Source organism: Psittacula echo, assembly GCF_963264785.1.
Source record: "Psittacula echo genome assembly, chromosome: 10".
Taxonomy (NCBI): Eukaryota; Metazoa; Chordata; class Aves; order Psittaciformes; family Psittacidae; genus Psittacula; species Psittacula echo.
Genome location: NC_137741.1, coordinates 2434352 through 2461936, shown reverse-complemented (window position 1 = coordinate 2461936; position 27585 = coordinate 2434352). Strand labels below are relative to the sequence as shown.

The following is a 27585-nucleotide window of genomic DNA, read 5'->3' as shown; positions in this document are numbered from 1 at the left end:
CCGAGCAGATGCTTGCTTAAAGGGAAAGATGAAACCCTGTGTTTCAAGTTGATGGGGGAATTCCTGTGGGTCCTTAAAATTCACCATTAGCTGCCTCATTAGTTTCTTGCTTCCTTCAAACTGCCCCCCTTGCCCTGCCACTGTTCATCTGCAGGAGCACAGCAGTCCTGGCTCTAGCTTCCGTGCTTCAATACCAACTTTAAAGAGCGCAGCTGCGTCTCTCTCAGCCTTCCCAGTTCCCCATGGGGTTCTCCTATTCTGCTCACGTCCAACCTGGCTTTCCTTGCACGTAATTCCCTGCTCTTCTCATTAGCAAACCTCACAGTGCTTCATGTCGACTCTTCCCGGCCTCCTGATGGGCACTTGGGAGGATGGGGAGGTTTGGCAAAGCAAAGTGACTTCCCAAAGGTTGGTGCCACGGCCCTGGGGCAGGCCAGCCCCTCAGCACCCTGTCCTGTGGGAGGACAGGAGCATCAGAAGGGAAAAGGCAGGATCTTAGGAAAGGGGGTGTTTCTTCACCCCAGCTCACTCCCACACTCCCAAGCATGAGTTTGGCTGGTCTGGCAAGGGGGGTGTGACTCCGGATGCAGGACACAGTCATCACCACATCCCTGCTGTTTGTCTCGTAGTCTTCCTGACTTCCGATGATGAACAGATTTGGGCAGTATTCGGCTTCACTAGGAGTGGCCCCTTGCTATTCTGGTAGCAGGAACAGGAAGAGAGCTGGCACACGAGATGCGCTGCAGCCTGGCTGCATCCTCCTGATGGCAGAGGGGGGTCTTTTCCTAGCAAGTGGTTCCTGCAGCCTGGTTAATATTGGGGCAGGACTTTTTGGCCTCCGCGTTCTTCTGTTTAATGAGTGGGAGTGGAAGTTCTTTGTTATCTGTCTCTGTACCCTTGCCTGCTGTTGACTTCTTCAATGCACATTATCTGCATTCTTCTTTGCCTCCTTTCAACCTTACTGTTCCTCTTGCATGTGTGGGGTAAGTTGTTTGCAAGCCTTGGGCCAGCTGCACCTTTGCTGAAGAGCCTCAATGCGAGCAAAGCCAGCAGACTCCCACCTTCCCCTTACAGAAGAAGGAGGAGGGGATAAGAAGGAAGGACCAAAACCCCCATCAAAGCCTGCACAAACCCAGGTGCTGGGGCGCTCGGGGTCCTTTATAAGGCGGTTGTAGGAGGAGTCCCGCCTCTCTGCCCCCATCTATTGGCTGTCTCGCAGAGGCAGCGCTGCAGTTGTCAGGCTCGCAAGCCGGGTGCTCGCCGCTCGCTCAGCAGCTCGAGATGGGCAGGAGGCGGCCGCTGAGGCTGGCGCTGGCCCTGTGGGGCTGCCTGCTGTGTGGCTGGGCAGCGGAGCGCTCCAAGGTGAACCCCAGGATCATCGCAGCTCCCCAAGGTGAGTGCCGCGCCGCGGTGCGGGGCTGCGGCAGCGCTGGGTGCAGCTGACAGCTACTCCCTGCGCCAGGGGGTTCTACCTGTGCCTTTGGAGGAGAGTTGGGCTTTTCCTTCCCTTTGTCCCTTCGGGGAGACTTTTGGCCTCCATTAACACAGGCTGTGGGCTCGGGAAGGGGCTTCTGCCTCCTTTGGGTGCTTTGAATTGGATTTTTAGAGCCTTGTTCTTGCTGAGTCCTTTTCTTTTCCTATTCTCAATGCATTTTCCCACAAGCCGGGTCTAGGGAGGGCTGTGAAAGCCCTGAAGCAGCCACAGTAACCATTCCCCCGAACTTGCAGGGAGAAATGAAGTGTGCTTGCAGCCTGCAGTTAATTTCCTATTCATCTGCTGTACTTAGCACTGAGTTCAGCGAGTAAATATTTGCCCAAGATCTCTATTCTCTGAGAAAATATATACATGTGAAACGGCACGCAAGGACTTAGAACCAGCTCTGCTCTAAGCACGAGCTGAACAAAGACCTGTTTTCAAGCAGCAAGCTTAGAGGACAGCCCAGGCTTCGGCTGTTGAAAAGAGCAGGCGACCGCTGGCTGCTTTTATCGCATCTCTTCCAAGCTTTTGGATCCATCCCCTCTGGGAAAGCTTTAACAAAAGCCCCCGTCTTGTCCCCGGGGCGCTGGTGGTTGTTCAGCCTCGATGAGCTGAGCTGCGGCTCTCGCGCTGCTCTGCAGTACAACAGCTCCTCTGTCTCCCCCATTCGCTGACAACTTCAGAGGACCCCAATTTCCCATGGTTTATTCTGGGCCATCTGTTCTGCTGTTATTGAGGATGCCCTTTCCCTGCAGGCCCAGCGCTGCGGGCGGGTGGAGGGCGGTGGGTGCCTGGCTCAGGGGTGTCCCCTCTGTACACAAAGGGGACAGGCAGGGCAGGGAAGGGTTGCTCCTCGCATTGCGTCGCCTGTTTTATCTCCTGGTAAATGAAGTGGCTCACAAAAGGGGATGCGAGGGGGGAAAGGCACAGAGCGGGAGACTGGACAGAGGATGGGGGCCATGTGTTTCTCCATAGATTGTTTCCCCTGCCCTGCTTACAAGAAAGAAGGGGGGAAGTTGAATTGCTGGGCACTGGTGTGTTTGGAAATGACTGTCCTGGAGTGAAACTGCGCCGAGGAGTGGGAGAGGGTTCGAGTGGTTGGTTTGAACCTGTCTCCCTGGACTGTGCTTGCCATGCACGTGGAGTAGGGGCATAGAATCCCAAGAGGGTTTGGGTTGAAGGGACCTTAAGGCTCATCCAGCTCCAGCCCCTGCCACGGACAGGGACCCCTTCCACTAGAGCAGCTTGCTCCAAGCCCTGTGTCCAACCTGGCCTTGAACACTGCCAGGGATGGGGCAGCCACAGCTTCTCTGGGCACCCTGGGCCAGCGCCTCAGCACCCTCACAGGGAAGAGCTTCTGCCTAAGAGCTCATCTCAGTCTCCCCTCTGGCAGGTTAAAGCCATTCCCCTTGGCCTGTCCCTACAGGCACTTGTCCAAAGCCCCTCTCCAGGTTTCCTGCAGCCCCTTTAGGCACTGGCAATCTCGCCCTTCCCTGAATCAGAAGGCGGCTTTCCCTACACTAAACACAAGGAGAATCTGTCACTGAGACACACTGAAGCCAATTAGTGTTAGGACGCTTCCCTGCAAGGGGATCAGCTTGTGCTCATCTCTGCTTCTGTCTTTTAAGAGCTTAGCTGGGACACAGGCCAAGAGGGATTTCAATTAGGGAGGTATCAGATGTAGCTGTGTGGCACACTCATTACTGGCAGTCCTGTGTCCTATTTAACAGATCACATTCTCCTTGCTGTAACCTCCACCCTTCAGGAACAGGGTCTGTGGGTGAGGAGTAGGGCAGAGAGGAGGCTCTTGAGGAGGGTGAAGCAATGGCTCAGGGGCAAAGGGGATGCTGTGGGTGCCAGGGTGCCTTCTAACTTCTCTAATCCTGCAGACATAGTGCAAGGCAAAACCTGCAGGTCAGCACATTGCTGCTGTGTGCATCCGTGTAGACAGGCTAATCCCTTGCCCTGGGGTGACAAGGCTGCAGGCCTTGGTTTGCTGCTCCAGCCCTGCTCCTCGATGCTGCGAGCTGATGGGGAAGAGCAGCAGCCCGGGCTGTCCGTGCGGGTGCTCATTGCCTTTGCAGTGGTGCAGCGCTGGCCTTGGCCCTGGGCTCTGCAGGAGCTGGCAGCTCTTCATGTCATTCAGTTTCTTACATGCCACAGCCCATCAGTAGCACCAGGAATGGCACAGCCTCAGCAGTGACACCTTGAGATGCTACAGCCCTGTAGGTGAAGGGAGAGGCTCCTCCAGGAGAGAACAGTGCATGTGAGGGATCCTGCCCTTGCACTGCAGTGCTGCTGGGGAGGGGGACATTGGTGCTGGGCAAAGCTGCAGCGGCCCTTCCATCCCTCAGCCTTGCTCTCCTCACCAGCACCGTGGCCTGGCTGCAAGCACCCTGAACCGCTCTGATGCTTTGCCCCATGGTCCCTCCTTGTCCGGTTTCACAGCAAGAAATAGGTGACGGAACGTGGTGAGCTGGGAAGAAAATGCAGCTGGGTTTAGGTGGCACAACCTGAGCTCAGGTCTGAAGGCAGAGAAGCAGAGTCAGCCTGACTTGGTGCATGGAGCTTCTGGATTGAAGTAACATCACAGTCCTGGGCACTTGGATGTGGTGTGGGGCCAGGGCAGAGGGCAACTGGAGCACCGTGTTCTGCAGATGTGCCTTTCTAGGTATAAAGTAACGTGTACATAGCATGGATAAAGCCAGCCTCGAGGCTGGGGCTGCTCTTCTGCCTTTCCTTTGCCTCCCTGACACCACAGGCCATGAGGAGGTGAGGAAAGGGTGTGCTTTCCCCCAAGATCAGCCTGGTTTCAACACGTGCTTGGGAGCGTTTGCCACCAAAGGGACCGCTGGAGCCCCCAGCACAGGTGGGCAGCCCTCGGGGCTGGGTAATCAGTTACTTGAAAGCACATCTGACTCTGCAGGATTTCTTCCTCTTAGGAGAAGGACACAGGGAGCGAAGGGCTGAGGGCAGCTCCGGACCTCTGGTCATAGCTGAAACTGCTCAAGGTCCTTTTTACCAACAAGGACTTTGTCCCCATTCCCCTCTGCAGCTGGCCCAGCACGCAGCTGGGGTAGGGTCTCTCCTGGCCATTCCCCTCCCCAGTGTCCTAATGAAGGCAGATTGGAGATGGCAAGTTCCCTGTGTTGAGATCTGCAGAGTAGGAGGGAGTTCAGCCTGGTGCAGAAGTGAGTGCTTCAACCTTGCACACCATGTTCTTGCTTCTCTTCCCTTTTATTCCCATCCTCCCCCTGCCTCTGTGTATTCTCCTGACTCAACGCTGACCAGCTGGGCTTTGCTTTGAAGAAGGTGCATTCACATCCCACACGGAGCTTTTGCTTGTCAGCAGGGATGGTGTTTACTCTGCAGAGCTGGAGACAGCCGTGTCCTGGGGCTGGGAGGATACAGCCCCTCTGTGTGGAGCGGGATGCGGCATCCCAGCCTGACCGGAAAGTCACCGAGCATGAGGAGAGCAGGGGAGCACAGGGAGGACAGTGAGCAGCCTCAGGGCTGGGTCAGGCCACTGTAGCCTGAGGCCTTTGGTGCTGCACAGGAGGAATTTTTAGCTACTGCCATGCTTATGGTTGTTTTGTCCCTGTTTACTCATCCATAGAGTGAGACCAAACTCAACAGCCCTCCTCTCATTGCCTGCTGCATTTACACCTTGGGGTAGGATGGGGCCGGTTTAATTCTTCTCCTGTTCCTTGCTAACAGATGAAGCTGGAAGGGGGGACAGGTTCTAAGCTGGTGTGGAGCTCACAGCTCCCATAAGGCGAAAAGAAACACTTGGCCTTGGGTTTCGTGGACTGGGTCAACTGCCTCCAGCCTGCCCTAGGTCACGGGGGTGTTGACACAGCAGCTCCTGGAAGCTGCCTGCAATAGCTCCTTGGCTCTGCCAAGCTCACCTTGCCCTGGGAAAGCTGTGCCAGCACCTCCGAGTGCTGCAGGAGCTCCTCTAGGAGCTCACCGTGCCCGCTGGAGCAGCGACACCGCATCCAGCAAGGCGAGAGCTGGTGAGAGGTGGGTCCGGCCTCATGCTGATGGGGAATGGTGGCAAGATGCAGGACTGCGATGCCAGCACCAGCTTCACTCCTCGCTGGCAGCAGCACTGTCTTCTCCCGTGGTCCCATGGGTGTGAAGCATCTTTGTTAGGACAGTTTCACATGAAGCTCTCGGAGCGTCGACATTTCCAGGAGGAAGCTTCTCACTTTCCCAGCAATGCTGTTTCCTGCAGATGGCTGCTTTTCACAGGGTGGGGGATGCTGCTCTCCTAAAATGTTGGTGGCAAATATTTTTTCCTCTGTGCAGATTGAACAGGGAAAAACAAAGCAAACAAACCCAGCGAGTGAATCACAACCACCTCCTGTTCGAGAGCACGACACAACAACAACGGGGATGGGCAGAATCATCCGAGTTGTGGCTGCTGCGTTGAAACAGGGCTGGGAAGGAGCCAGAGGCAAAGTGCCAGCCCTGGGGCTGATTCAGGGTCAGAAGTGCAGAGGACTGGCCTGGGAAGGTGATCTGGAGTTGGTGTAGTCTTAAAGCAAGGCCAAACTAAATCAGAGCCAGAGTGCTTGAAGCCAAACTCAATCAGATCCGGAGTGCTTGAAGCCAAACTCAATCAGATCCGGAGTGCTTGAAGCCAAACTAAATCAAAGTCCTGAGTACAAGGTGCTTTTTAAAGAAGCTTGTCTGCAGGAAAAGGGCTGGAAGGTGGGTTAGAAGGATGAAATTGCCTCTTTTGCAGCCACCTACATCCTATGCTGTGCAGCTATTCTTGGTTGCTCCAAGAATAGGACTTGTTCCTCCTGTTGGGCACTCTTTTGAGTCCCAGCTCCACCCGGTGTAGTAGGCTGTGTCTAACTGCGTCTGGTGTGACAGAGGAGTGCTGTAAGAGTGCCATAGGAGCTGAATGCGGAAGCATCTCTGCCCATTGCTTGGCATTTCAGAGCAGCTTAAGTCTGGAGCAGCAGGTTTTGTGTAATAAACCTGATGCTGCCCTTAATGACAGCCTTGCTTTTCTAGTGCTGTAACTAGAGTTTGAACCCTCGTGGCTGATGTCAGCAGCCTTCTGCAGCCGTGACTCCACATCTAATTGCCCACTTGGGTTAAACCCTTTCATAGTTGATAGTTTTAACTATTTAATAGTTAAATAGTTTAACCGCACGCGGGTTAAACTGTTCTCCTTTATCAGGCATGCCTGGACTGCGAGGGAGAGGCCATCGCAAGTTGAAGGAGCTGTAGGAGTTTCCTTGGGGAATGCGTGGGCATTCCCAGCCCAGACACTGGCCCTTGGGCTGCGCCCAACACCCCCGGCCATGGGTTTGCTTGTATCTTGGATCAAGGCAAGTTTTGGAAAGGCTGATGTGACCGTCTGGTTTCAGATGACCATAACACAGTGGTTTGGCTTTTCAAGGCTGAGTAATTATAGAATCATAGGGTGCAGCCAGGGAGGGATGTGAGAAGTCTGGATCTTGTGTGTTCCTGCTGGAGGGGGTGTCAAGCGGGCAGAAAGGGGGTGCTGGAAGGTCTGCATGGCCCTCCCCGACAGGAAGGCTGCAGGGCTGAGACCTATCTCATGCTCATCACAGGAATGGGAAGCCTACAGCAGCAGGTAGGAGCACAACAGAGAGCACAACAGGGCCCTTCCCAATCTAATGAGGAAGTCCCTTTGCTGCGTGCGTAGCCTCATCTGATTTCTATAGGGAACTGAAACGTCAGGCTCGCTCCGGAGCTGCAGATCTTACTTCCCACCTTTAAACCTCTGCAGAGGCTCCGCAGGGGACTGCAGAAGTCCCCTTGCCCTGTGCCCACCTCCTGGTTATCCTTGCCTGAGCTGGGAGAAGGGGTTTCCAACTGCCCTGCCCTAAGCAGCGGCAGGGAGGTGGGAGATGGCTCCAATGGAGCTAAAAGAGAGAGCGGCTGCTTTGCTGGTGGATGCTCATAAAGGTGCTCGGGGCAGTTTTTATCCTGGCAGGCTTTTTGTGATAAATCAGTCTCTGGAAACCGACCTTCATAGTGGGAGAGGCAGCTGCTAAACCCATCCCTTTGTTGTTCTGCTGTTTTCCAGTGACCATATGATGAAATAGCATAATCACAGGCCGAAGTTCCCGCGCTTCCGGCAGGAACACGGCGCAGCTCAGGACTGTCATTAGGATCTCCAAAAGAATGGCTTTTGGGAAGGAACAAAACCTGGCTCTAAATTTAGCCCCTGCAATCGGTAGGGTGCAGCCAGCAGCTCGGTTTCAGGCAGCTAGGGAGAAGCGTACCTGCTAGAGATGACAAGCTGCACCCGTGAAATCAAAGCCTCTGGACTCATCTTGCAGTGGCACAGGCTTCAGTGCTGCATAATTTGGGGGGGGTGAGCACGGAGGAGGAGGGCAGGGGCTATTGGTAACGTGTTAGCATGCGTACAAACCACTGCCATGCCTGCCATGGGGTCTTTTTGTGTTTCAAAAGCAGAAATCCATCGTTCCTGGAGTGGGAATCGCTCCGGTTCGAGCCTTCGGAGCGTGAGCGGAGCCCTGCGGCGCTGCCCGTGTGCACGAAGCCCTGCCTGGTGGTGGCACAAGCTTTGAATTCAAGGCTCGTTCCCTCCCTGCTGCAGGTTAGGGGGCTCTTTTGTTGCTGGGGACTGATGCTGGCTCTGGCTCTGAGGCCCCTCACAGAGGGGATACAGGCTGCATAGCTCTCAGAAGAGCTTTCGAGCCAGCATCCCCATGCCCAGCAGCTGGGTTTCCAAACCAAGAAGGGGCTTTTTATCCCCTCATTCTTCGTGCCCTAGCTCACCCCAATGCTGAATACTGCTGCCTGCTGCCAAAGGCACTCCGGAGCTTACCAGAAATAGAGTGAAAACCAGGAATGTGCCAGGATATTTGCCTTCTGCAGTAACTCTAAAACAGTATATTTGTCTAGTTAGAGCCTGCTCTGGGAGCTGAGCCTTTCCGCTGTGCCAGCGCCGCGCTCCCGGGCATTTGGATTGCACACAAGCTGAGAGCTTTTGTAGGATACATCCCCAATAATGCAGGCTCAATTGTTTCCTCTGCTCCGGAGCGTTTTGCTATTGAGGCAGGGATCTCTCGAGGGCAGCAGAAAGCAGTCACATGAGTACCTCATGATGGCAGGGTCTTCAGGGGAAGAAGGCAGGGAAAAGGCAAGCAGCATCCTATGGAAGCAGCTGGGAATGTAGGCTGGCCAAGGGTGGAAAAGTCCTCCTGTGTATGTAGGTGTTACTGGTATATGATACCTGTGGCCTTGCTCTCTCCTTCAGAGGGGTGCTTGAAGGGAGTAGGAAGCAGCTGGGGAGGGGTGTGAGGAAGGATAGCGTGAGGTTTGTTGGCAGATGATTAAACGCTGCTCGTCTCCAAACTGTCTTGGGGGAGAGACAGGATGCGAAATATCAAGCAGATTAAACCCGTTGTTCTGACTTGCTGTGAGCTGCAGATAAGAGGAGCGAGATGTGTAAGGCATCAGGGCTGGGTATGAGTAATGTGGGCTCCCCAGCTGCGTGTACCCCTCTCTGTGCTCTCGCACCTCTCTGCTCTGGGGTTCCCACAAGTGCCTGCACCCCTTCAGGCTACACGGCCCCCACATCCTCTCCAGCCTCCTGCAGGTTGCTTGTGCTGCCCAGTGCTGGGTTCTCTGCTTCGCTGTGGGAAGGACACAGATACGGATAACAGAAAGGAGAGTAGCACACAGCCCTTGCTCTGAGCTGTGCTGCTTTCGGGAACTGAACCGCATTTCCTACAGGATGGAGGGCATGGAAAAATTCCAGTCAGTGCTTTTATATTCCCACCCCCCCCCCCCCAAACCAATGAGAAAGCGCTTTGCCTTCACTGGGAAACTGTTTGACTTACTCCATCCTTTCCGGGCACACACATGCTCTTGGGATGCATTTGTGGGACCATTTGGCTAAACCAAAGGCAGCTGCTTGTTGCTGCCCTGCCTGGCCGTTGCCCTTCCCTGCCCTGGTGGGGGGGGTTGTGAAAGCCACAAGAGGTGACTGATGCCCAACCGGGGCTGGTTTGACCCATTTACCCTTTGGCTCTCATGGGCATGGGTCTCCCCATGGCAAGGAGCTGCGTGGTCCCCAGGAGAGGGCTTTAAGGAGCAGGAACCACATGTGTCTATGGTCCCACTACAGCAAGAGAGGTTTTTAGCGCTGCCTGGTTTCCACTGCTGCTCCCCAGTGCCTTTTGGCTTGTGGGGGACCACAGAGGAATCCTTGGCGGGGGGGGTCCTGCAAGCATCCTGAAGGGAAGGTGAGAGGGGAGACCAAGGGGAGAAAGCAGGCAGCAACAAACCCCTCCTGGGATGCTCCAGGCTGGTGGGCACCAGCTTGTGGCCATGCTCCCAGCCTCCTATGTCGTGCTGTGCTGAATAGGTAGGCAAAAGGGATGGATGGAGACAAGGATGATACGTGGCTTTGGGGGGGCTGTAGAAGGAGCTCTCAGGGGTAGGAATCCGCAGGGGAATGGGTGGTGTTTGTTCTGCTGTTTTGATGTTGTTTTCTGTGGGATATGACCGGTGTTGGAGCACTGAACCCGAACAGTGCAGGGCTGCCCTGGGCACTGAGTGATGCTCCCTGCAGGGTGATCCTTTGGCCTTCCTGTGCCTCTGCTTCCCAGCACTGAGGGGTAGCAGCAAGGACACCAGCTCTGGGGCTGCAGCTAAAGCGAGGAGGCAGCAGCAGGGCAGGTTGGGGTGAGGAGGGTGGTTTCACACATTTAAGTTGCATTTCCACCCCTTTCCCAGAAACCCCTCCCACAAAAGCGTTTCGTTTCCCGTGGAGCGCATTGCAACTCATGTGTTGCGACCATGCGATTACTGCATGGCAGGTCAGAGCAAAACCCCCCCTCCCGGATGTCCTCCCTGGGTCACCTCACCTAGAGGCAAGTTGTTCCTATAGAAACCCCTTGGTTTATTGCTGTTACAGGGTCCCAGGAGCCCATGAGACTGCTTGAAGTGTCCATCCTTTGGGAAGGGGGGTGAGCACTTCCCCGCTTTCCTTGTGTCGCATCTCTCCCTTTGGGCAAAGTCAGAGGGAAGGAGAGCCCAGCAGCTTGGTGAGCACAGCAGCTCCTGGAGGCACGCTTGTTCCCGCTGAAATGTCTCAACTTGGGAATTTATAGATGATCTAAAAAAAGACCCATGGATCTCTGAATTCATGCCGGCATTCGTCATGGAGCTGGGGAGACAGACGGCACACGGCCCTGGGATGGGAGCGGTGTGGGGCACTCCAGTCCTCCTCCCAGGGATGGAGGGGACCCGTGGCGGCCCCCCTGGGGTGTCTCCATCCCTCTGCGGTGGGTGTCGTGACTTCCCGTGCTCCCGTCGTCTGCTGGTTGGGGCTCCTGGAGCTGGTACTGGTCACGCAAGTGGGAAATCCAGGGATTGTCCTCCCCGTTTTCAATAGTGAAACTGGAACTGCCCTGCGGGGTGTTGTCAGAGCTGGGAGCAGGAGCCCTGGCCCCCCAAGGGGGTGACTAGGGCAGTGGATGTGAATCCCATTCCCAGGGATAGCAGTCGGTTTCTGTGTGCTGAGCTGCTTGTCATGCATCCTGCGTGCGCGGGGAAGCGGGAGCGGAAGAGGGATGGGTGTCGTCGAGGCGAAACGGCTCTTGTGTTCCCAAAAGCAGGAGTTCCCTGGAGCACAGAGTCAGCCCTGACTCACGGCCGGGCCATGGTGGTGGCAGATGAGTGCTCCTAGCACAGGTGTAGAGGATGAGACCCAAGGGACTCCGGGCATTGCCAGCCCTTGAGTCAGCATCAAGCAGGCGGCTTTTCCTTCTGCCGTCAGAGCCAGTCCCAGTCAGATTGCAGCAGAGACATGCTGCCAGCGGGGTCATAATCTGTTCTGTCTGTGCCAAAAGGAAGGAAGAAATAAAAGTGGGAGATGAGGAATTGTTTGGAGAAGGAGGGACCGGGAAAGGATGTGAGCGGTGCCGTGATTCAGGCAGGAGCATGCCGTCAGCCCCACCGGCAGCAGAGCAGGTGGCAGTGTCACCAGCGTCACACGGGGAGGGTGGGATGCAGGATGGTGATGACTGAATGTGTTACAACGTGCTACAGCAGGCAGAGCTCCGGGGCTGCCGGGCGCATTGCCTGCCGTCGGGAAGCGCGGCAGCACCGGAGATGGGGCTGCGGAGACGAGCTTCCGCGCTGCGCCACTTTGCATCCCGGTTTGCCGTTTGGCGGGTGACCCGGCCCTGTGTCCCCGTGGCATAGCAGCAGGAGCTGGGAGAGCACAGGCAGTGGTGTGGGTGATGCCAAGGAGCATGTAAACCCCTCACTTGGGTTTCTCCTCTTCATGCACCAACGGGGGTCCCACTTCAGGGGTTGATGAGCAGCAAGTGAAGGATCTGCCTCTTGTCTGCAGCAGCTCCCAAGAGGCAGCAGGTTCTTCCCTTGTTCTCCTTCCCTTGGTACCTTTCCTAAGCTTTATTTCAGTTGCTCATTTGACAGTGCTGGCACCAGTGCAGAATGGAACCATCACCTCCACCTTAAAGAGATGTGGTCCTCCCCCAGCACCAGTGAACAGCAGTTCACCGGGGACTAAGCGAGTGTCTGGGATGCTGGAGGTGCTGCTAGACCAGGGAATGGTGGAATGCAAAGTGAAGCAGGAGCTCTGCAGCTGAGTTAGCCCTCCAGCAGGGATGGGAGCTGGGTTTGCCTGCAGCCAGGCTGCTTCTCTGGTTGTTCTGGAGTTGGGGGCACGCTTGCCCTCCACAAAGCTGTGGAAACCCAACATTATCATGGTGCTGGGGAGGCTCTTGGTGCCTTTCTGAAGGAGCTAGAGAGACTTTGGTGGGGCATTAAAGCTGGGTTTAGCCCAAGCCAGGTCTAGGGAGGCAGGCATGTTTCATCCTACCGGACGGGAAGAGTTGCTCTCTCTGTTATCCGCGTTGCTTTGTGTGTTAAGGACAGGCCTCCCTGCCCTCATCTCATCCAGAGCATCTCCCTCTTCATTGCCCTCCTTCCCCGTGACCTCACCCTGCAGGCATCCTTCCGAGATGCACCGGGCTCCCTCCTTCACCCTCATTTAATGTCATTCTTCAGGCTGGTGTGGTACCCTCCATCTCCCTGCGAGCACAAAGCTGCTCTTTCTCCCATTCAGCCCTCGCCGGGGTTAGCATTTCAATTGACAATCGGGCCATTGATGTGCGTGCTGCTCGTGGGGCTTGCAGTAAATGCCAGGCAGAGGGACCAGCGGGGTTAGGCAGGCGCTGGAATGAGCCCTGTGTCCTCTGCAGACTTGATTTTGGAGGCAGGGTGGTGGCAGGGCCATGCCTTTCCCCTCCCAAGGGGGTGAGCCTTTCTTTGCAGTGCCAAAAGCAGCCTGGGACTTGCTAAGAGAGGCACGTTCCCTTCTCCGGGACGTAGTGTGGGTTGTTAGATGCTCTCTGCCTCATCATCTGGAGAGGGGCTTGGGACAAGGGCCTGTAGGGACAGGCCAAGGGGAATGGTTTTAACCTGCCAGTGGGGAGACTGAGCTGAGCTCTTAGGCAGAAGCTCTTCCCTGTGAGGGTGCTGAGGCGCTGGCCCAGGGTGCCCAGAGAAGCTGTGGCTGCCCCATCCCTGGCAGTGTTCAAGGCCAGGTTGGACACAGGGGCTTGGAGCAAGCTGCTCCAGTGGAAGGTGTCCCTGTCTATGGCAGGGGTTGGAACTGGATGAGCTTTAAGGTCCCTTCCAACCCAAACCAGGCTGGATTCTATGATCCCTGGCTCTTGAAGTTATTTATACCACAGGTCCTCCGTTCCAGGTTTGCAGCAGGATGGGGGCAGCAGCCAGGCTGTTCAAGGCAGAGCAGGGCCTGAATGCCAGCTTTGCAGGTCAGCAGCAGGCCTGATTGCAGGGGCAAAGGGACACCAGCACCAGCTCATGGAAACACCTTTAATAGTCTCCCTTGTAGATCGAGTTAAATCAGTGCTGGAGCTGCAAACACGCTTCTGGGTCCTGGCTAGCGGAGCTGTTTACTCGCAGTGATTCAGTGCTGTCCCTGGGGAGCTGCAGGATAAATAATACATTGACACCATCCAAATTATTGGTTTGGGCTTGTTTGTTGCTGGCTGTTTGGAGATAAATGCGCTCTTGCAGGTTGGTGTGAGCCGCGGCTCACACAGAGGCAGTGCGGTGGAAAAGCCTCCAAATGAGACGAAAGGTAAAAGGAGAGCGTGGGGCTGAGGTTTACAAAGGGGTGAGGTGCAGGAGGAGCAGCTCCAGGTGTAAATTATCCTGGATTAGCAGCAAATGCAGGGGCCGGGATTGAGGTCTGAAAACAGGAGCGAAGTTTGCTGAGGTCCGAACAGACCTGTTTGCAGTGCTGGGTTGTATTGGTGGTAGCTGGATGCTTGAAGGGCTTTAGGGGCTCCTGTGTGTGTGCCTGTTGGTTGGGTCAAGAGAGGGGTTTTGAGGGCTGGACAAGGAGGTTAATCCTCCCTGGCAAGCATAGCCTGAGTCTGTGGCTGCTGAGTTCCTGGGCTACCTGCGTGCCCGGCTGGCTTCCTGCTTGGAGGCAAAGGAATTGCATAGTCACTTGGCAAAGAGTGGATGCCAGCTTCTCCAGCAGGCAAAGCATATGCTCAGGAGTCCTTGGACAGAGGAGAGATGGCAAGGCTGGGGAGGTGAGCAGGAGCAGGCAGGGACCCTCATCCCTAGCTGCCAGCTCCCTCCTGCTGTATCCCCCATCCTGGCATGCAGGGGAAGGGCAGCCGGAGGTGTTGTGTTAGCGAGGAGCTGGAGGGCAGAGATGGTTTCTGTACCCTGGGACATCTTCACCCCTCTCTTTGTGGCCAAGGTGACTTTGTAAAAGAGAAGCCCATGGGGCTGGTAGGGTTTCCCATCCCAAGGTGGGGGCTGGCCACATCCCCCCATAGCCAAGCCTTGCTGGAGTTTAACCCCACGGGGATTGGAGACCCACCAGCTTAGTGAAGTGGGGGGAAAAAGCACAACTCAAGCAGGCATTCAGCACCCCAGTGACCTCTAACAGGTCTTTCTCACTTTTGGCACCGTGGCCTTGGCAGGACCCTGCGCAGCATCCTCCGAGCAGAGGGGGGCTGCTGGGCTCGGCAAAGATTGTCCTTTGCCATGAGCAGAGGGACACGTGCCACTGATTAATTGCCTGTCTGTGCAGGCAGCCAGCTCCCGAGGCGCACACAGCCTTTGTCTGTTGCTGGGAGCGGCGGCATTGCCAGGAGAGAGGCCCCCTCTTCTATGGGGGAGAGGGAGAAATGAAAGCGGAGTGCCCTGTCGCACCAAGCAGGGGTCATCCCGAGCCCAGGCTTCTGCCCCTTGGAGGAGAAATCCCTCTTGTGTCATTGCTGCAAACTATGGCAGGGGACAGGGCAGCCTTTGGGCCCTGGGATGGGGACTCAAAGCTGCCCAGGGGTGGCTGCACCGTCCCGGAGAGTGCTGTGGATCAGTGGATCCCATGCAGGAACAGCCAAAGCCTCGGGGAGGAGGCTCACAACTGCGCCACGGGGCCGGCCTCCCGCACCTGAGTTGGCAGCGCAGAGGGAAAAGGAGGATGTTTTTAGGGAAGAGGAGCTGGAAACACTGGAAGGTGAAAGCGGAAGGAAGGAGGGGAAGGACGAGCAGTTCTTCCTCCCCGCTGGGCCTGCGGAGCTTCCCATCTGCAGCAACCGGCTGTGACGTGGGTCCTGGGTCTTGCTGCTCACTTCTTGTTCACATCTGGGGGTGGAGATGGAGTTGCAGCTTTTTGTGCACCCTTCCCCTGTCATTTGTGGTTCCAAACCCTGTCCATCCTTCCTGGCGCGTGGAGGGAGGATGCTGACAGTGCAGCGGGAGGCTGGCGAGGAGAGGTGTGATGCTCTGGGGCTGGTAGGAGATGACGGGCATGGGGAGCTTGATCCCCACCTGCAAGGCATGGCAAATGCAAGAGCGTGCAGGAGCCACATCCAGGAGATAGTTACTTGGAGGGGTTACCAGAGGATGTGCAGAGAGGGGAGGGAGCCCTTTGTCTCCATGCTGGGAGGCAGGAGGCACTGGGCCATTAGAGCAGGTGGGAAGGAGCCGCTTCTAAGTCACTTTGAGCTTCTGCTCTCTATAGAGTTCCAGCAGCAAAGTTTCCCTTTCTCCTCCTCCTCCATCACCAGCCCTTCAGAGATGAGGCAGGGCTGCTCCATTGTGTCCTGCTCCAGCTCTCCTGTCTCCCGGGGCCAAGGGGACAATAGCTGAGCTCTGAGCCTGGGAGCTGCCTTTCCCTGCCTGCCTGGAGCCAGGCCAGTCATCCCTGCGGCGCCCCAGCCCTGCGTCCTTGTTTTCCTCATCACTCGCACCGAGGACATGGGAAGGGAGTGGATCAGCCCGAGCTGCCTGTGGGTGCTGCCGTTGCCCTGACCAGTGTCTCCTCTATGCTGCTGTAGGTGCAAAGGAGTATGTGTTCCCCAGGAGCGAGAAGTACCCGGTCTTCTATCATAAAGAAAACACCTCAGCCATCTACATCGGGGGAGAGGGAAAGCTTTACTACTATGACTTTGCAACCTATGAGAACTACATGGTAAGGATGCTTTGCTTGTAAGTTTGGCCCCAGAGCTCTCTAACAAGGTGTCCAGCATCCATCTCACAGCCCAAACACTAGATACCTTGCTCAGGGTGTTTGCCAGCAGTGAAGTCAGGCCTGGGAGGGTCTGGTCTCTGCTCCGTCCATCCGGGAAGCCCCAACATGGGTAGGTTGAATGGGTGCAGCAAGGGGAAGTCTCCTCCACTAGCCATGGGTGGGCTCTTCCCAGTGATCCTCCTGAGGTCTTTGGTGCCCAAGAGGGAGAATTCTTCCCATGGGGGACCCTTTCTTTAGCGTAAGCAGGGATGCTCAGGCTCATATTGCTGCCAGGAAGCTATATTCCCAACCCTTCCCATTCTTGGGAGTCAGGCTGGTTTTCCTTGAAAGCAGGAAGTTCTGGATCAGCTGGCAAGTTACTACAGCAGGGAACTGCCCCAGTTGGTTTCTCATGACCTTCTCAGACAAGTCGGTTGCTGAACTTTGGACCCAGATACTTCCCTTGTTTCCAGACACAGTGTGGTTCACATGTCCCATCCCTTGGATGCCACCACCCCCTACTGAACACCCATTTCCTGCAGTGACAGATCCTCTCCCCAGATCCTTTGGCAAGCAGCCCAGCCTGGCTGCCAGTCATGCTGCTGCTTCTCCCCATCACCTCGAGGGCCTCAGAGATCCAGCCCAGCATCCCCAAGGGGTTTCAGGTACTGAGGTGTGGAGAAGGGCTGCGTTGCAGTGTCTGATGACCCCACTAACGTGCTTGCCTTGGCTCTTGTGACGAGGGTGACCAGTGTGTGGTGCCTGGGGCTGAGCCCACTGCAGTTGGCTTTTAAAGGGAAGGAATTCAAGGAGATCTCTTTCTCTCTTATCCCAGGAAGACTTCCCAGTGAAAAATGAAGGACAGTGCATGATGCCCGGGAGCTCGGTAGGTCCTGCCTGTGGTGGAGCAGCAGATGGGTGAGGGTTGGAGGACTTGGGGTGAAGGACTGCTTGGGAATGAACTGTGTATGCTTCTCATGCACTCTCTTTGGGTGAAGGCCTCCAGTGCCTGTGGAGCAGATCAGATGGGATGGTACCGGGCTCTTCGTCTGGTTTTAAGACGCATGAAAGCACTAGGAGTGCCGTAGCAGTGCTGCTGATGCCTCTCTTCTTTCTCTTGCAGGAGGACAATAAGAATTACCTTACCTTAGTGGAGAAGTATGGAGATGGGATGTTAGTGTGTGGCACCGGTGCCTGCTCTCCCACCTGCTGGAACCTGGTATGCTGTGGCTACCTCTGATGGCACCAGAGCAAAACCCTTGCTCTTTTATTCTGTGCCATCTCCATCTGTAAGATGATGCCCTGATCCCCCTTCCAACCTCTGCAATGCCCAAACACCATCTCCCTCGAGGAGCTCATCACAGCAGAGATCTGCAACGTGCCACCTCCATGCTCAACTTGTCACAGCCCCCTTGGCCTCACCTCCTGCCTGCAGCAGGGGCTCTGCATGGCCTGTTTGACCATGGGTCCTCCCCTCCTTTGGGTTGTGCCAGCCAAGGAGAGCTGCTCCCCTCCTGCCCCAGGGGTGGATGTGGGCCCCTGGCTCCCCTGCCTTCCCTGAACCGATGACACTCAGGGACCATTTCTGTCCTTACCCAGACACAGAGGAAGGAGAGCACTCCATGGGACGGGAGAGGCATTGCTCCTTTCACCCCTGACTCGAATACCCTCGTCGTTATTGATGGTAAGTGTGTCTGCTCATGTGTTATCAGTGCTGTGCGGGGAGGCTGGGCTCTTTGTACCAAACAGGGGCACCCTGGGGCTGCTCCCAGGGCTTTGTCCCTCTGCTTTAGCTGGAGATCAGCCTTAGCCCTTCTTGCTTTGTCACATCAAAATGTACGTCCTCCTAGGACAGAGCATAGAATCATAGAACGGTTTGAGTTGGAAAGGTGTCCTTAAGATCATCCAGTTCCAGCCCCTGCATGGCACAAGGTTGTTCATTCCTCTCCAGGGCATGGGGCTTGAGTCTCTGCAGGAGGGTAGAGTGCAGTGGAGACAGCAGGAAAGGAGGGTCCTGCAGTAGCTCCACTGCTCTGGGCCTGGCAGAGGGATGGGTGAGGATCGTTGCCAAGGTAGAGCAAAAATCCATCCCTCTGCTCTTTAAGGAAAAGGGCTGTGGGAGTCCTGCCAGGATTCAGTGCTAGGCAGTGGGACTGGGTATCCTGTCCTGTATGCACCACCTCTGTGAGTCCCTGTGTCCAGAGAGTTCCCAGTTCTGTTCCTTCTCGCAAACCCCTCTGTCCCCTCTGGAAACAGCTCGCTGCAATGAGCCTTCCTACCCCACAGGTCACGACATCTACTCCACCATCAAGAAGAGCCAGCAGAACGGCAAGATACCCCGCTTCCGTCGGGTGAGAGGAGGAGGAGAGCTCTACACAAGCGACACGGTGATGCAGAGTGAGTACAGGGGCCATGCTGGAGGCGTGGGACCTGTCACTTTGCCCCTCCAGGCAATCCTCCAAGTTGGGCTCTGTCAGCCTCCATCTGCGGGCCCTAAGTACACAGCACAGTGTGGAGGGGAACATCCTCCCTTGCTGCCAGGTCACCTCTTTGCTTCTATGGCCAAACAGCTGCCAAACAGCTGACAAGTGAGTGCCTCTTGCTCGGGGTGAGGAGATGGGGAAATGGAGAGAAACAGGTGGCCAGTCCCCTGGCAGATGCTGGAAGGAAACGTGGTTGTGTAAAGTTGCCCATCAGCTGCTGTAATAGAAACAGGAAGAACAGCTTCCACTCCCAGCAGTGACTCTTTCCAAACCCCCAGCCAGGCCAAAACCTTGGAGCAGGAACATGTTGGGTGGGGAATAGGGAAAAAGGACCCTCCTCCATTTCCATAAGCTCAATGGGACACTGGGAAATGGGAGATTCCTGAACCGGTGGCCAAAGGGAAGAATCAAACCAGGGCAAAACAGAACTTGCAGGAGGAGGCAACCAAAGCACCATCAAACAGATACAGCTGGAGCCACGAGGCTGGTTCCATGCTTACACAGAACTCCCTGCCATGGGGATGCCAGCTAATGATGCTCAGAAGGACTTGCTGCTGCTGCGGATGCCCTTTGTGGCAGTGGTGTATTAATAGGAAGAGCATCATTGTGTTTTCCACAGTGGAACACAAACAAGAGTGCAGCTTGCTCCCACCGAGGGAGCTCCATGATGACAGTTCTGCTGTGCAAGAAGGGAGAATGGGCTGAAACAAGGAGAGCAGATGAAAGGTGTTCAGGCCAGGGTTTTCTGATGGCTCCCTTCCCTTTACAGACCCTCAGTTTGTCAAAGCCACCACATTAAGGCACGAAGAGCCTCACCAGGACAAGATTTACTACTTCTTCCGTGAAGACAACCCGGATAAGAGTCCTGAGGCCCCCAGAAACATCTCCCGAGTGGCCCAGCTGTGTAAGGTACTACAGGAACAGAGTGCGGTGGGGAGGCAAGGATGCTGCAGGGGCGGCAAATGGACATGCCAGCTCACTTGGTGTTATGGGCCTGTGATTTGGCCCCTTTGGCTCAGTTCTGTCCTGTGCCACAGAGTTCATGTGGGGTATGGCTGTACCCTTTGGCCTTCCCATCCTCTGGCTCGCATCAAGCGTACCTCTGGAACATCCCTCGGTTACTCATCCAAGATGCTGGACGGGGGGGCACTTTGTGTTCTCCTCTGCTAGATGCTGACTCCCTGCTTTTCCTCTCCTTCCAGGAAGATAAAGGGGGAACCGGTTCGCTCTCTGCTTCCAAGTGGACCACCTTCCTGAAGGCCAGCTTGATTTGTGTCGACCCAGTCACCAAGGGCAACTTCAACTGGTTGCAGGATGTCTTCTTTGTCCCTGCGAGTAACTGGAGGCACTCCAAGGTCTATGGGCTCTTCACAAACACCTGGTGAGGGTCTCTGTAAAGCAGAGAGATGTCCTGTCCCACAGCCCTTTAGTCTCCCCTGGCAAGCGTGTGGGTGCAAAACAACCAGAGAGGACATAGTCAGCAGCAGCACGATGCACACAGCCATGCCCCAGCTGCATTGGGATGGCCAATGTCTCCTGACCCTCTTTCTTCGTCTCGTTGTCTGCAGGGGAAGCTCTGCTGTTTGTGTCTATTCCTTTGGGGACATTGACAATGTGTTTCGGACCTCCAAACTCAAAGGCTACAATGGTCCCAACCCAGAGATCAAGCCTGGGCAGGTGAGTGAGGGACAGGAGTTGCCCAGGTGAAGTGGGGAGGCCTCCCAAGAGCTGGTCCCTGCTCTGGCACTGCAGGCGGGGGCACAGTCCCACCACTGAGCAGGCAGGGGAGGGCTGGGGCAGCGAGGAAGGTTGCAGGCACTGTGGGAAAGACCTCAGCTTTGTTCCCAGAAACAAAAAGAAGCTGGGTTAGGTCCAACACCTTCATAAAGAGCACAGGGAGATGGGCTCAGATCTGCCTTGGCAAATGGGTCTGTGAGCTCTGGGGGGTGAAGCTGGAGGATAGAATCATAGAACGGTATGGGTTGGAAAGGACCTTAAAATCATCTGGTTCCAACCACCTGCCATGGGCAGGGATGCTTCACCCTAGACCCTGAACACTGCCAGGGATGGAGCATTTACCATTTCTTCGGACACCCTGTGCAGCCTCAGCACCCTCACAGGGAAGAGCTTCTGCCTTAGATCCAACCTGAACTTCCCCTGTTTCAGTTTGAACCCATCACCCCTTGTCCTATCACTACAGTCCCTGATGAAGAGCCCCTCTCCAGCATCTTTGTAGCCCCTTTGAGACACTGGAAGCTGCTCTGAGGTCTCCACGCAGCTTCTCTTCTCCAGCCTGAGCAGCCCCAATGTTCTCAGCCTGGCTCCATACAGGAGGTGCTCCAGCCCCTGAGCATCCTCATGGCCTCCTCTGGACTTGCTCCAACAGCTCCGTGTCCTTCTTACATTGAAGACACCAGAACTGCACACAGTGGGGTCCCACCAGAGCAGAGCAGAGGGGCACGTTCTGCAGGGGGACCACAGGTAGGACTCCACCAGCCCTGACCCTGACGGTGCCTCGTGTCCCCTCCTGCTGCAGTGCGTTTCCTCTGGCCAGCACACCCCGAGTGAGACCTTCAAGATCGCTGACAGCCACCCGGAGGTGCAGGACCGGGTGGAGCCCCTGTCCCCCACCAAGAGCCCCCTGTTCCACAACAAGCATCGCTACCGGAAGATCGGGGTGCACGAGGTCTCTGCGGGCGACGGGCGCCGCTACAACGTGCTTTATCTGGCAACAGGTACTGGGAAGCTTTCCCTATGGAGTTCCCTGGAGCTTGCTTTCCCCTCAAGGGCAAGGGATCCAAGGGAGTCAGACAAGACCCCCAGTGCAGAGCAAAGCCAGGGGCTGTGTTCCCAGCTTGGCGTATTTTTGTCAAGCAGGAAAGAGCTGCCAAGTCCCAGCACAGCTCGGTACACACAGATTTGGCTGCATAGGCGAAGGCTGAAAGCAGGATCCCAGCATGTGGGATTTACCCACTTGGGCTGCTTCAAGCCTGTGGTAGATCTCAGGCCAAGTATTTTTAGGGCAAGGGAGGGGTAGCACAGCCCTCCCCGTGTGTCAAGAAGAAATCCTTTGCGAAGGGACCCACTCCATCACCTCTTGCCCCTGCTTGCTCTCGTGCAACAGCACAGGCTTCCTGTGAGGCCAACAGCTCTGGTTGGAGACACAGCCAGCGCATCCCAGCTGCTGGTGGCCCCAGGGCAGCCGGAGATGCTGCAGAGCTGGGAGAAGCCAATTCAGCTGCAGGTGAATGGGATGGAGAGCAGAAGGTTGGTGAGCTGCCCGGGTTCGCATGCAGCGCAGCTGCTTGCTGCATGGAAGGCACAGAGGTCCCTCTTGTGCCTCCCCATCTTTGTGGGCTTGCTTCCTACAGCCGTGTCACCTCTTTTCCTGCTCTGAGCTGGGCTTTGTTCCCTGGCGCTTGTGGAGGGACTTTCTGGGGCTTTTGTTTCCTAATCTGTGACTAAAACAAATGCAGACAGCTCGCAGTAGGTGGCCTGGCTTGGATTAGGGCCCACACATGCTCCGGTTGGTTTGATCCTGCTGAAAGCTGTAGTTTCAATGCAGCTAATGCCTTGCAGAGCTGTCAGGAAGCCTGCTCCAAGGTGCAGGGCTTGGCTGCCCACCCTTGCTGCAGGCATGGAGTTACCTGGGGGGCCCTAATCCCTGCCTGACCCGGGGTCACATCTTCCACCTCCCCCTGGTTGGTGGTGGAGGAGGGAGTGACTCCTTGGGAAGGGAAAGCCAGGCTAAAAAAGGGTAAACAATGAGATTCCTGAGCCCTGTTCCCACCCCTCTGCCAAACTGACTTGTTTTCCTGACCCACCAGTTTGGAGTCATTTCACTGGGATGGGAGTCAGTTTAACCAGAGAACAGAAAGGCAGAACTCCAAGTTTCAGCCTCAGGCAAGTGATGAGATGATGCTTGTGCAGGAGCAGGCCAGGGATCAAAGCAGGGATGCTCGAGAGCTGTTGGGTTTTCACGCTGAGGCTGGTCAAAGCAAGCGGAGCCAGGTCCAAAGGGTGAGGAGAAATGGGCTCCTCGTGGCTGGGAGGATGACAGTGGTGACGAGGCTGTGCTGTGGGAAACAGGCAGAGCAAGCAGGCTCCTTCTCTGTCTTCTCTGCGTGGTTGCGTAGAGGAATCCAGTCAAGCCTTGCTCTGTGGAATGGGAATTCCTGCCACAGTGAGGGCTGGAGGCAGTGCTGGTTCTCTGCCTGCTTTCCCCACAGCCCCTCTGCCTTGCCTCTCTGCTCTCAGCGTGCTCCATCAGGCCTCTCCCCTCTTTCTTTCCAGACAAAGGATCCATCCACAAGGTCGTGGAGCTGCCAGATGGGGTGCAGAACATTGTGGAGCTCCAGGTCTTCCCCAAGAAGGACCCAATCCAGTCCATGATCCTGGACCACAAGAGGGTGGGTCTCTCTGTAGAAAGGTCAGGCTGTAGCTTTAAAAGCAGGCAGCAAGGGAGGCAGGGACAGAGGTTTAAGGACAGCCCATGGATGTGAAGGAGCCTCGGGGTGGGTTGTGGGAGGTCCTGCTTTGCTAAGGCTGGGCTGATGGCCCCAGTTCTGGGTGGTCTGGGTGGCAGCAGAGCTTTCTGGGCATCTCTTCTCCTCCAGAGGCATGGGAAGAATGAGGCTGTTTGCTCCCGGGCCCAATCCTGCAGTTTCCCTCTCATTGTCCAGCCTTGCTGGTGGATGAGCTGTGAGGCAGCACTGGTGCTCCATCGCAGAGGTGACAATACTGCTATCACCTCATGGAGCAAGCTTAGTTATCCACAGGGCTGGTGGGGCAAGGATGCTGCTGCCCTTCCCAGGATAGGGACTGCATTGCCTGGAGACCTACCAGCCCCACTGGTGAAATCATGGAATCCCAGCCTGGTTTGGGTTGGAAGGCAAAGCTCATCCAGTTCCAAGCCCCTGCCATGGGCAGGGACACCTTCCACTGGAGCAGCTTGCTCCAAGCCCCTGTGTCCAACCTGGCCTTGAACACTGCCAGGGATGGGGCAGCCACAGCTTCTCTGGGCACCCTGTGCCAGCGCCTCAGCACCCCTCTCACAGCCAAGCTGCAGGCGAAGTGCTGGACGCTCAGGTGGCACCGGGATGCACCTCTCTGCTTTCCTCCTGCAGGCGATGCTGTACGTGGGCTCAACAGACAGGGTGCTGGAGGTGCCCATGGCCATGTGCGGGGTGTACCGCAACAACTGTGACAGCTGCCTGCTGGCCAGGGACCCGTACTGCGGCTGGCTCAATGGCTCCTGCCAGTCCGTGTACCTGAACCGGTGCGTGATGCCATCAGCTTCCTCCTGCTTGTTTCCGTGTGAGAAACACCCACACTCAGTATTCCCCTGCCTGGCACGTGGTTTTGAGGTCATCTTCCTATCAAAGAGAGAGATGACCTCATGGTGTCCGTGCAGTAATAGCTGTAATATAGTAATAGTCTGTATTAATATAATAATACAGACATATAATAATACAGTAATAGTCTGTGCTGCCCCAAAAGCCAGCCTTCCAGCAGCACTCTGCTCTGGAGAGGGAGAGGTCAGTGGGGTTTGAGCACCCAGCCCCTCTTTTGCTGTTAGAAACGTGCACAGGTCTGCTGGTTGTGATGCTCTTCATTGTGGTGACTTGCTAGGTCTCACATTTGTCATTCATGACCCTCCTAAATCGTGTGTTTGTCCCTACCCAGGTAACATCAGGTGTTTAAACACTTCTTCCTTACCTAATCCACTGCATCTTGTATGGGCAATTCCTTCCTTAGCCCTGAAATGCTGCTTCCCTGATGTTAATGCTTATTCCTTGTCTCCTAGGGAGGTGCATCAGAACCTGAACCTGGGCCCGTGGCAAGGGAAGTGCCAGAAGGGGGACATTAAGGAAGGTATGTGAAGGTTTTGAGCTGTAGGCTGTGAATCCAGGGAGTGTTCTGGGGCAGGGGGACTGATTCTGGAGTCTTTGTATGTTGTGCAAGGGGTCACAACTCATTGTGGGGGAGCTGGGAATGACCATGCTGAAGCCAGGGCACCTCCAAGCCTCCACTTGGGGTTAATAATGCATTCCTGAGCTGGGTGATGAGGCTGGTGTTTGCTGCTGTCCTGGGAGAAGAGACTTTAGGCGTGGGTCAGGCCCTGCTGTTGTTGTTCAGTGGCTGTATGACTTGTCCCCACTGACCCAACTGTTCTTCCCTCCAGGCCTGTGGGAGAATCCGTGGTTCCGTGTCTCATCCCTTCCTTCTCTATCTCTTCCAGCAGATGACTATCAGAACATCACAGTCGTCCCTTTCTCCCGCTACTACCTCAACTGCCCCATCGAGTCCCACTATGCCACCTACAACTGGTACCACAACAACAGCCTCATCAAGACCTGCAACACCACCCACCCGCAGCAGGACTGCTTCCACTTCATCCAGAACGTGAGCCACATCCACTACGGCCGCTACGTCTGCATCTCGGAGGAGGACGGCTTCAAGCAGGCTCTGGTGAGGGAGCGCCTGGTCAAGCAGCTCAGGTTCATGTCCCAGAAGGGCCAGGCCACCATGACCTTCGCCTCTTGGCTGCATCTGCTCCTGATGGTGGTGCTGGTGGAGCTCTTCCACTGACCACAATGGGGCCGTGTTCCCACCGTCCTGGCTGCTGCTGCTGCTCCTGCACTTGCTGTCTGCTCCTAAGGCGACTTCTTTCAGTCACTCCTTGGACGTTAGTCTTTGCCTGTCCCCAGAGGGGTCTTGGGCAGCAGCCTCTCCATCTTTGGCCTTGGTGGAGGAGGCATGGTGAGGAAGATGGGACTGCAGGGCCAGCTGGAGCAGGGTTTGGGGACAGGGAGGGAAGGGAACACGCGGGGGACGTTCACTGTACCCAGCAGCATGGTGTCAGCCTCCCCGCTGTGGACGTTCAGGGGACTCCTGCCAATGTGCATGCACTGATCCTCAGGGCACAATGACTCCTCTCTTTAGGAACATGCATGTGATGAAGAAGAGGAGCCAGCCCTTGGCCTTTGGAACTGGTTGATCTATGCTTCACTCCAAGTGGGGACTGATGCCTCCCATTTTTTTGTGGCTAATGTCTGTTAGGGTTGGAGGCAGCTGGAACACTCCCAGTGTCGCATGTGAATCCCCTTCTGGGCTGGAGACTTGGGCTCTGGAAAGGGTTGAGGGTATTGGTTTCATTTGATTTCTGTTTTGCAGCTGGCTTTGATGTGGAAGGGAGATTGGGAACTCGCACTGGAAACCTGCAGCGGCAGGCCCGGAGTGAGCATGTTGCATGGAAAAGCCTGGGAAGATGACTAGATTTGGGGTGTGGGGAAGGACAGACCGAAGGGGACAGGAAGGGAAGGTGGAAGCAGAGCCCAAACCAAACCCAGGAGGCCCTGGGAAGGAGTTTGAAACGCACAAATCCTCTGCAGGCAGCTTAAGGGCATTTCCATGTGGGCAGCGGGCAGCGCCTGCTCCCTGCGCCTCTCCTGCGGGAGAGGGACTGGGCTTCCTCAGGGATAGAGGCAGCAGGCGGCTGATCTCAGGGGGCTTGAGCAGCTCTGCTTCTCTCCCTCACCATGAAGGGACCAGGGGCTTTGCTTCCCTTGGGCTTTGAGGTCTCCAAGCAAGACTAAACTGTGAAAACCGGGATGTTCCCCCTTGCGCCTGTGGGCAATGGGGCGATCCCACACCTTGTCCAAACCTTCCCCAGCCTCGGGCTGTGCAGCAGGGGGGGGACACGTCCTATCTAATGCTTCCAATAACCTCTCCCAGCAGCACAGCTCCTCCTTCGTGCCTGCTCAGGGACACTCAGGAGTGCCCGAGGGGTCTTTATGGCAAGGGGGAGAGATGCCCCGTGTCTCTCGTGACTGCAGACTGTGGACAACGGGCCAGAGCTTCCTACTGCACTACATTTCCAAGATACCCCCCCCCCCCCCCGAATCTAGGATAGAGCTTCCTTACATCCCTTCTCAAAGCACTTTAACTTTGTGAACTAACAAATACCTATTTATTATCAACTGGTGATTACTGCACTTGTATAATTTTATAATATTCTAGAAAGTGGGTCCAAATTAGAGAAGAGGGGAAAAAAAAAAACCACAAACAGCTACCAAAAAGCAAACCAACAACCTTTCAGAGCTGTGACCAAAGTGAGAACGTGACCGCTCAAATAAAGAATGGAGAAGAGCAGGAAACAATGGGAAAGAGTGCTGTGTGTCTCACCGGGAGCAAGGGATGCTGCTCGGGCCGGGGCTGGGTTCTCTCTTGTCCCTCTTCTGTCGCTCTCTTCCATGGCCCAGCCCCGGTGCAGGGGCTGTGCCGGTCCCTGATGTGCGGTGGGGTTGGAGCTGACAGCAGAAGCCTCCCGTGCCGGGTCTCTTCCTTAGCATGCGGTTTGGCAGAACAGCGCTCTGCTGGCACCGGCAGCGGCAGCTTGATGAGGAGGAGCAGCAAAGCTGCTAAAGCAGCTCAAGTGTGAGCTCCCTGCAGCCACCACGGTGGGAGGAGGTGGGGAGCTCACCCTGGTGCCCAGGGGTTATCATAGAACCACAGCCTGGTTTGGGTTGGAAGGGACCTTAAAGCTCATCCAGCTCCAACCCCTGCCACAGGCAGGGACACCTTCCACTGGAGCAGCTTGCTCCAAGCCCCTGTGTCCAACCTGGCCTTGAACACTGCCAGGGATGGGGCAGCCACAGCTTCTCTGGGCACCCTGGGCCAGCGCCTCAGCACCCTCACAGGGAAGAGCTTCTGCCTAAGAGCTCATCTCAGTCTCCCCTCTGGCAGGTTCAAGCCATTCCCCTTGGCCTGTCCCTACAGGCCCTTGTCCAAAGCCCCTCTCCAGGTTTCCTGCAGCCCCTTTAGGCACTGGAGCTGCTCTGAGGTCTCCCCTTCAGGAGCCTTCTCTTCTCCAGGCTGCCCCAGCCCAGCTCTCTCAGCCTGGCTCCAGAGCAGAGCTGCTCCAGCCCTCGCAGCATCTCCATGGCCTCCTCTGGCCTCGCTCCAGCAGCTCCACGTCCCTCTTGTGCTGCTGCCCCAGAGCTGGATCAGGGCTGCAGGGGGGTCTCCCCAGAGCCCAGCAGAGGGGCAGGATCCCCTCCCTC

General features: G+C 56.0%; 1 protein-coding gene across 2 annotated transcripts; it reads left to right on the top strand.

Moving 5' to 3' along the window:
- Nucleotides 1-1051: 1051 nt before the first annotated feature.
- On the top strand, nucleotides 1052-26622 carry SEMA7A (semaphorin 7A (JohnMiltonHagen blood group)). 2 transcript variants are annotated; one of them, XM_080626298.1, is made up of 14 exons: nucleotides 1052-1393; nucleotides 15865-15998; nucleotides 16873-16923; nucleotides 17161-17256; nucleotides 17637-17721; nucleotides 18324-18434; nucleotides 19290-19429; nucleotides 19723-19901; nucleotides 20089-20197; nucleotides 21057-21255; nucleotides 22814-22929; nucleotides 23647-23798; nucleotides 24327-24394; nucleotides 24762-26622. In XM_080626298.1, exons 1-14 carry the CDS (start codon nucleotides 1282-1284, stop codon nucleotides 25109-25111), a joined length of 1902 nt encoding a protein of 633 aa, XP_080482424.1. In that variant the 5' UTR covers nucleotides 1052-1281; the 3' UTR covers nucleotides 25112-26622. The 2 variants fall into 2 exon arrangements, with proteins under 2 accessions (XP_080482424.1, XP_080482425.1); XM_080626299.1 differs by lacking the exons at nucleotides 1052-1393; nucleotides 15865-15998 and adding an exon at nucleotides 16585-16702.
- The last annotated feature ends 963 nt before the right edge of the window (nucleotides 26623-27585 follow it).

What these genes read in the sequence shown, in the direction of transcription:
- SEMA7A (XM_080626298.1), top strand. Translation starts at nt 1,282, where the DNA reads ATGGGCAGGAGGCGGCCGCTGAGGCTGGCGCTGGCCCTGTGGGGCTGC. An exon ending in GATCATCGCAGCTCCCCAAG is followed by an intron (nt 1,394 to 15,864) that starts GTGAGTGCCGCG and finishes ATGCTGCTGTAG; the next exon opens with GTGCAAAGGAGTATGTGTTC. An exon ending in TGATCCTGGACCACAAGAGG is followed by an intron (nt 22,930 to 23,646) that starts GTGGGTCTCTCT and finishes TTCCTCCTGCAG; the next exon opens with GCGATGCTGTACGTGGGCTC.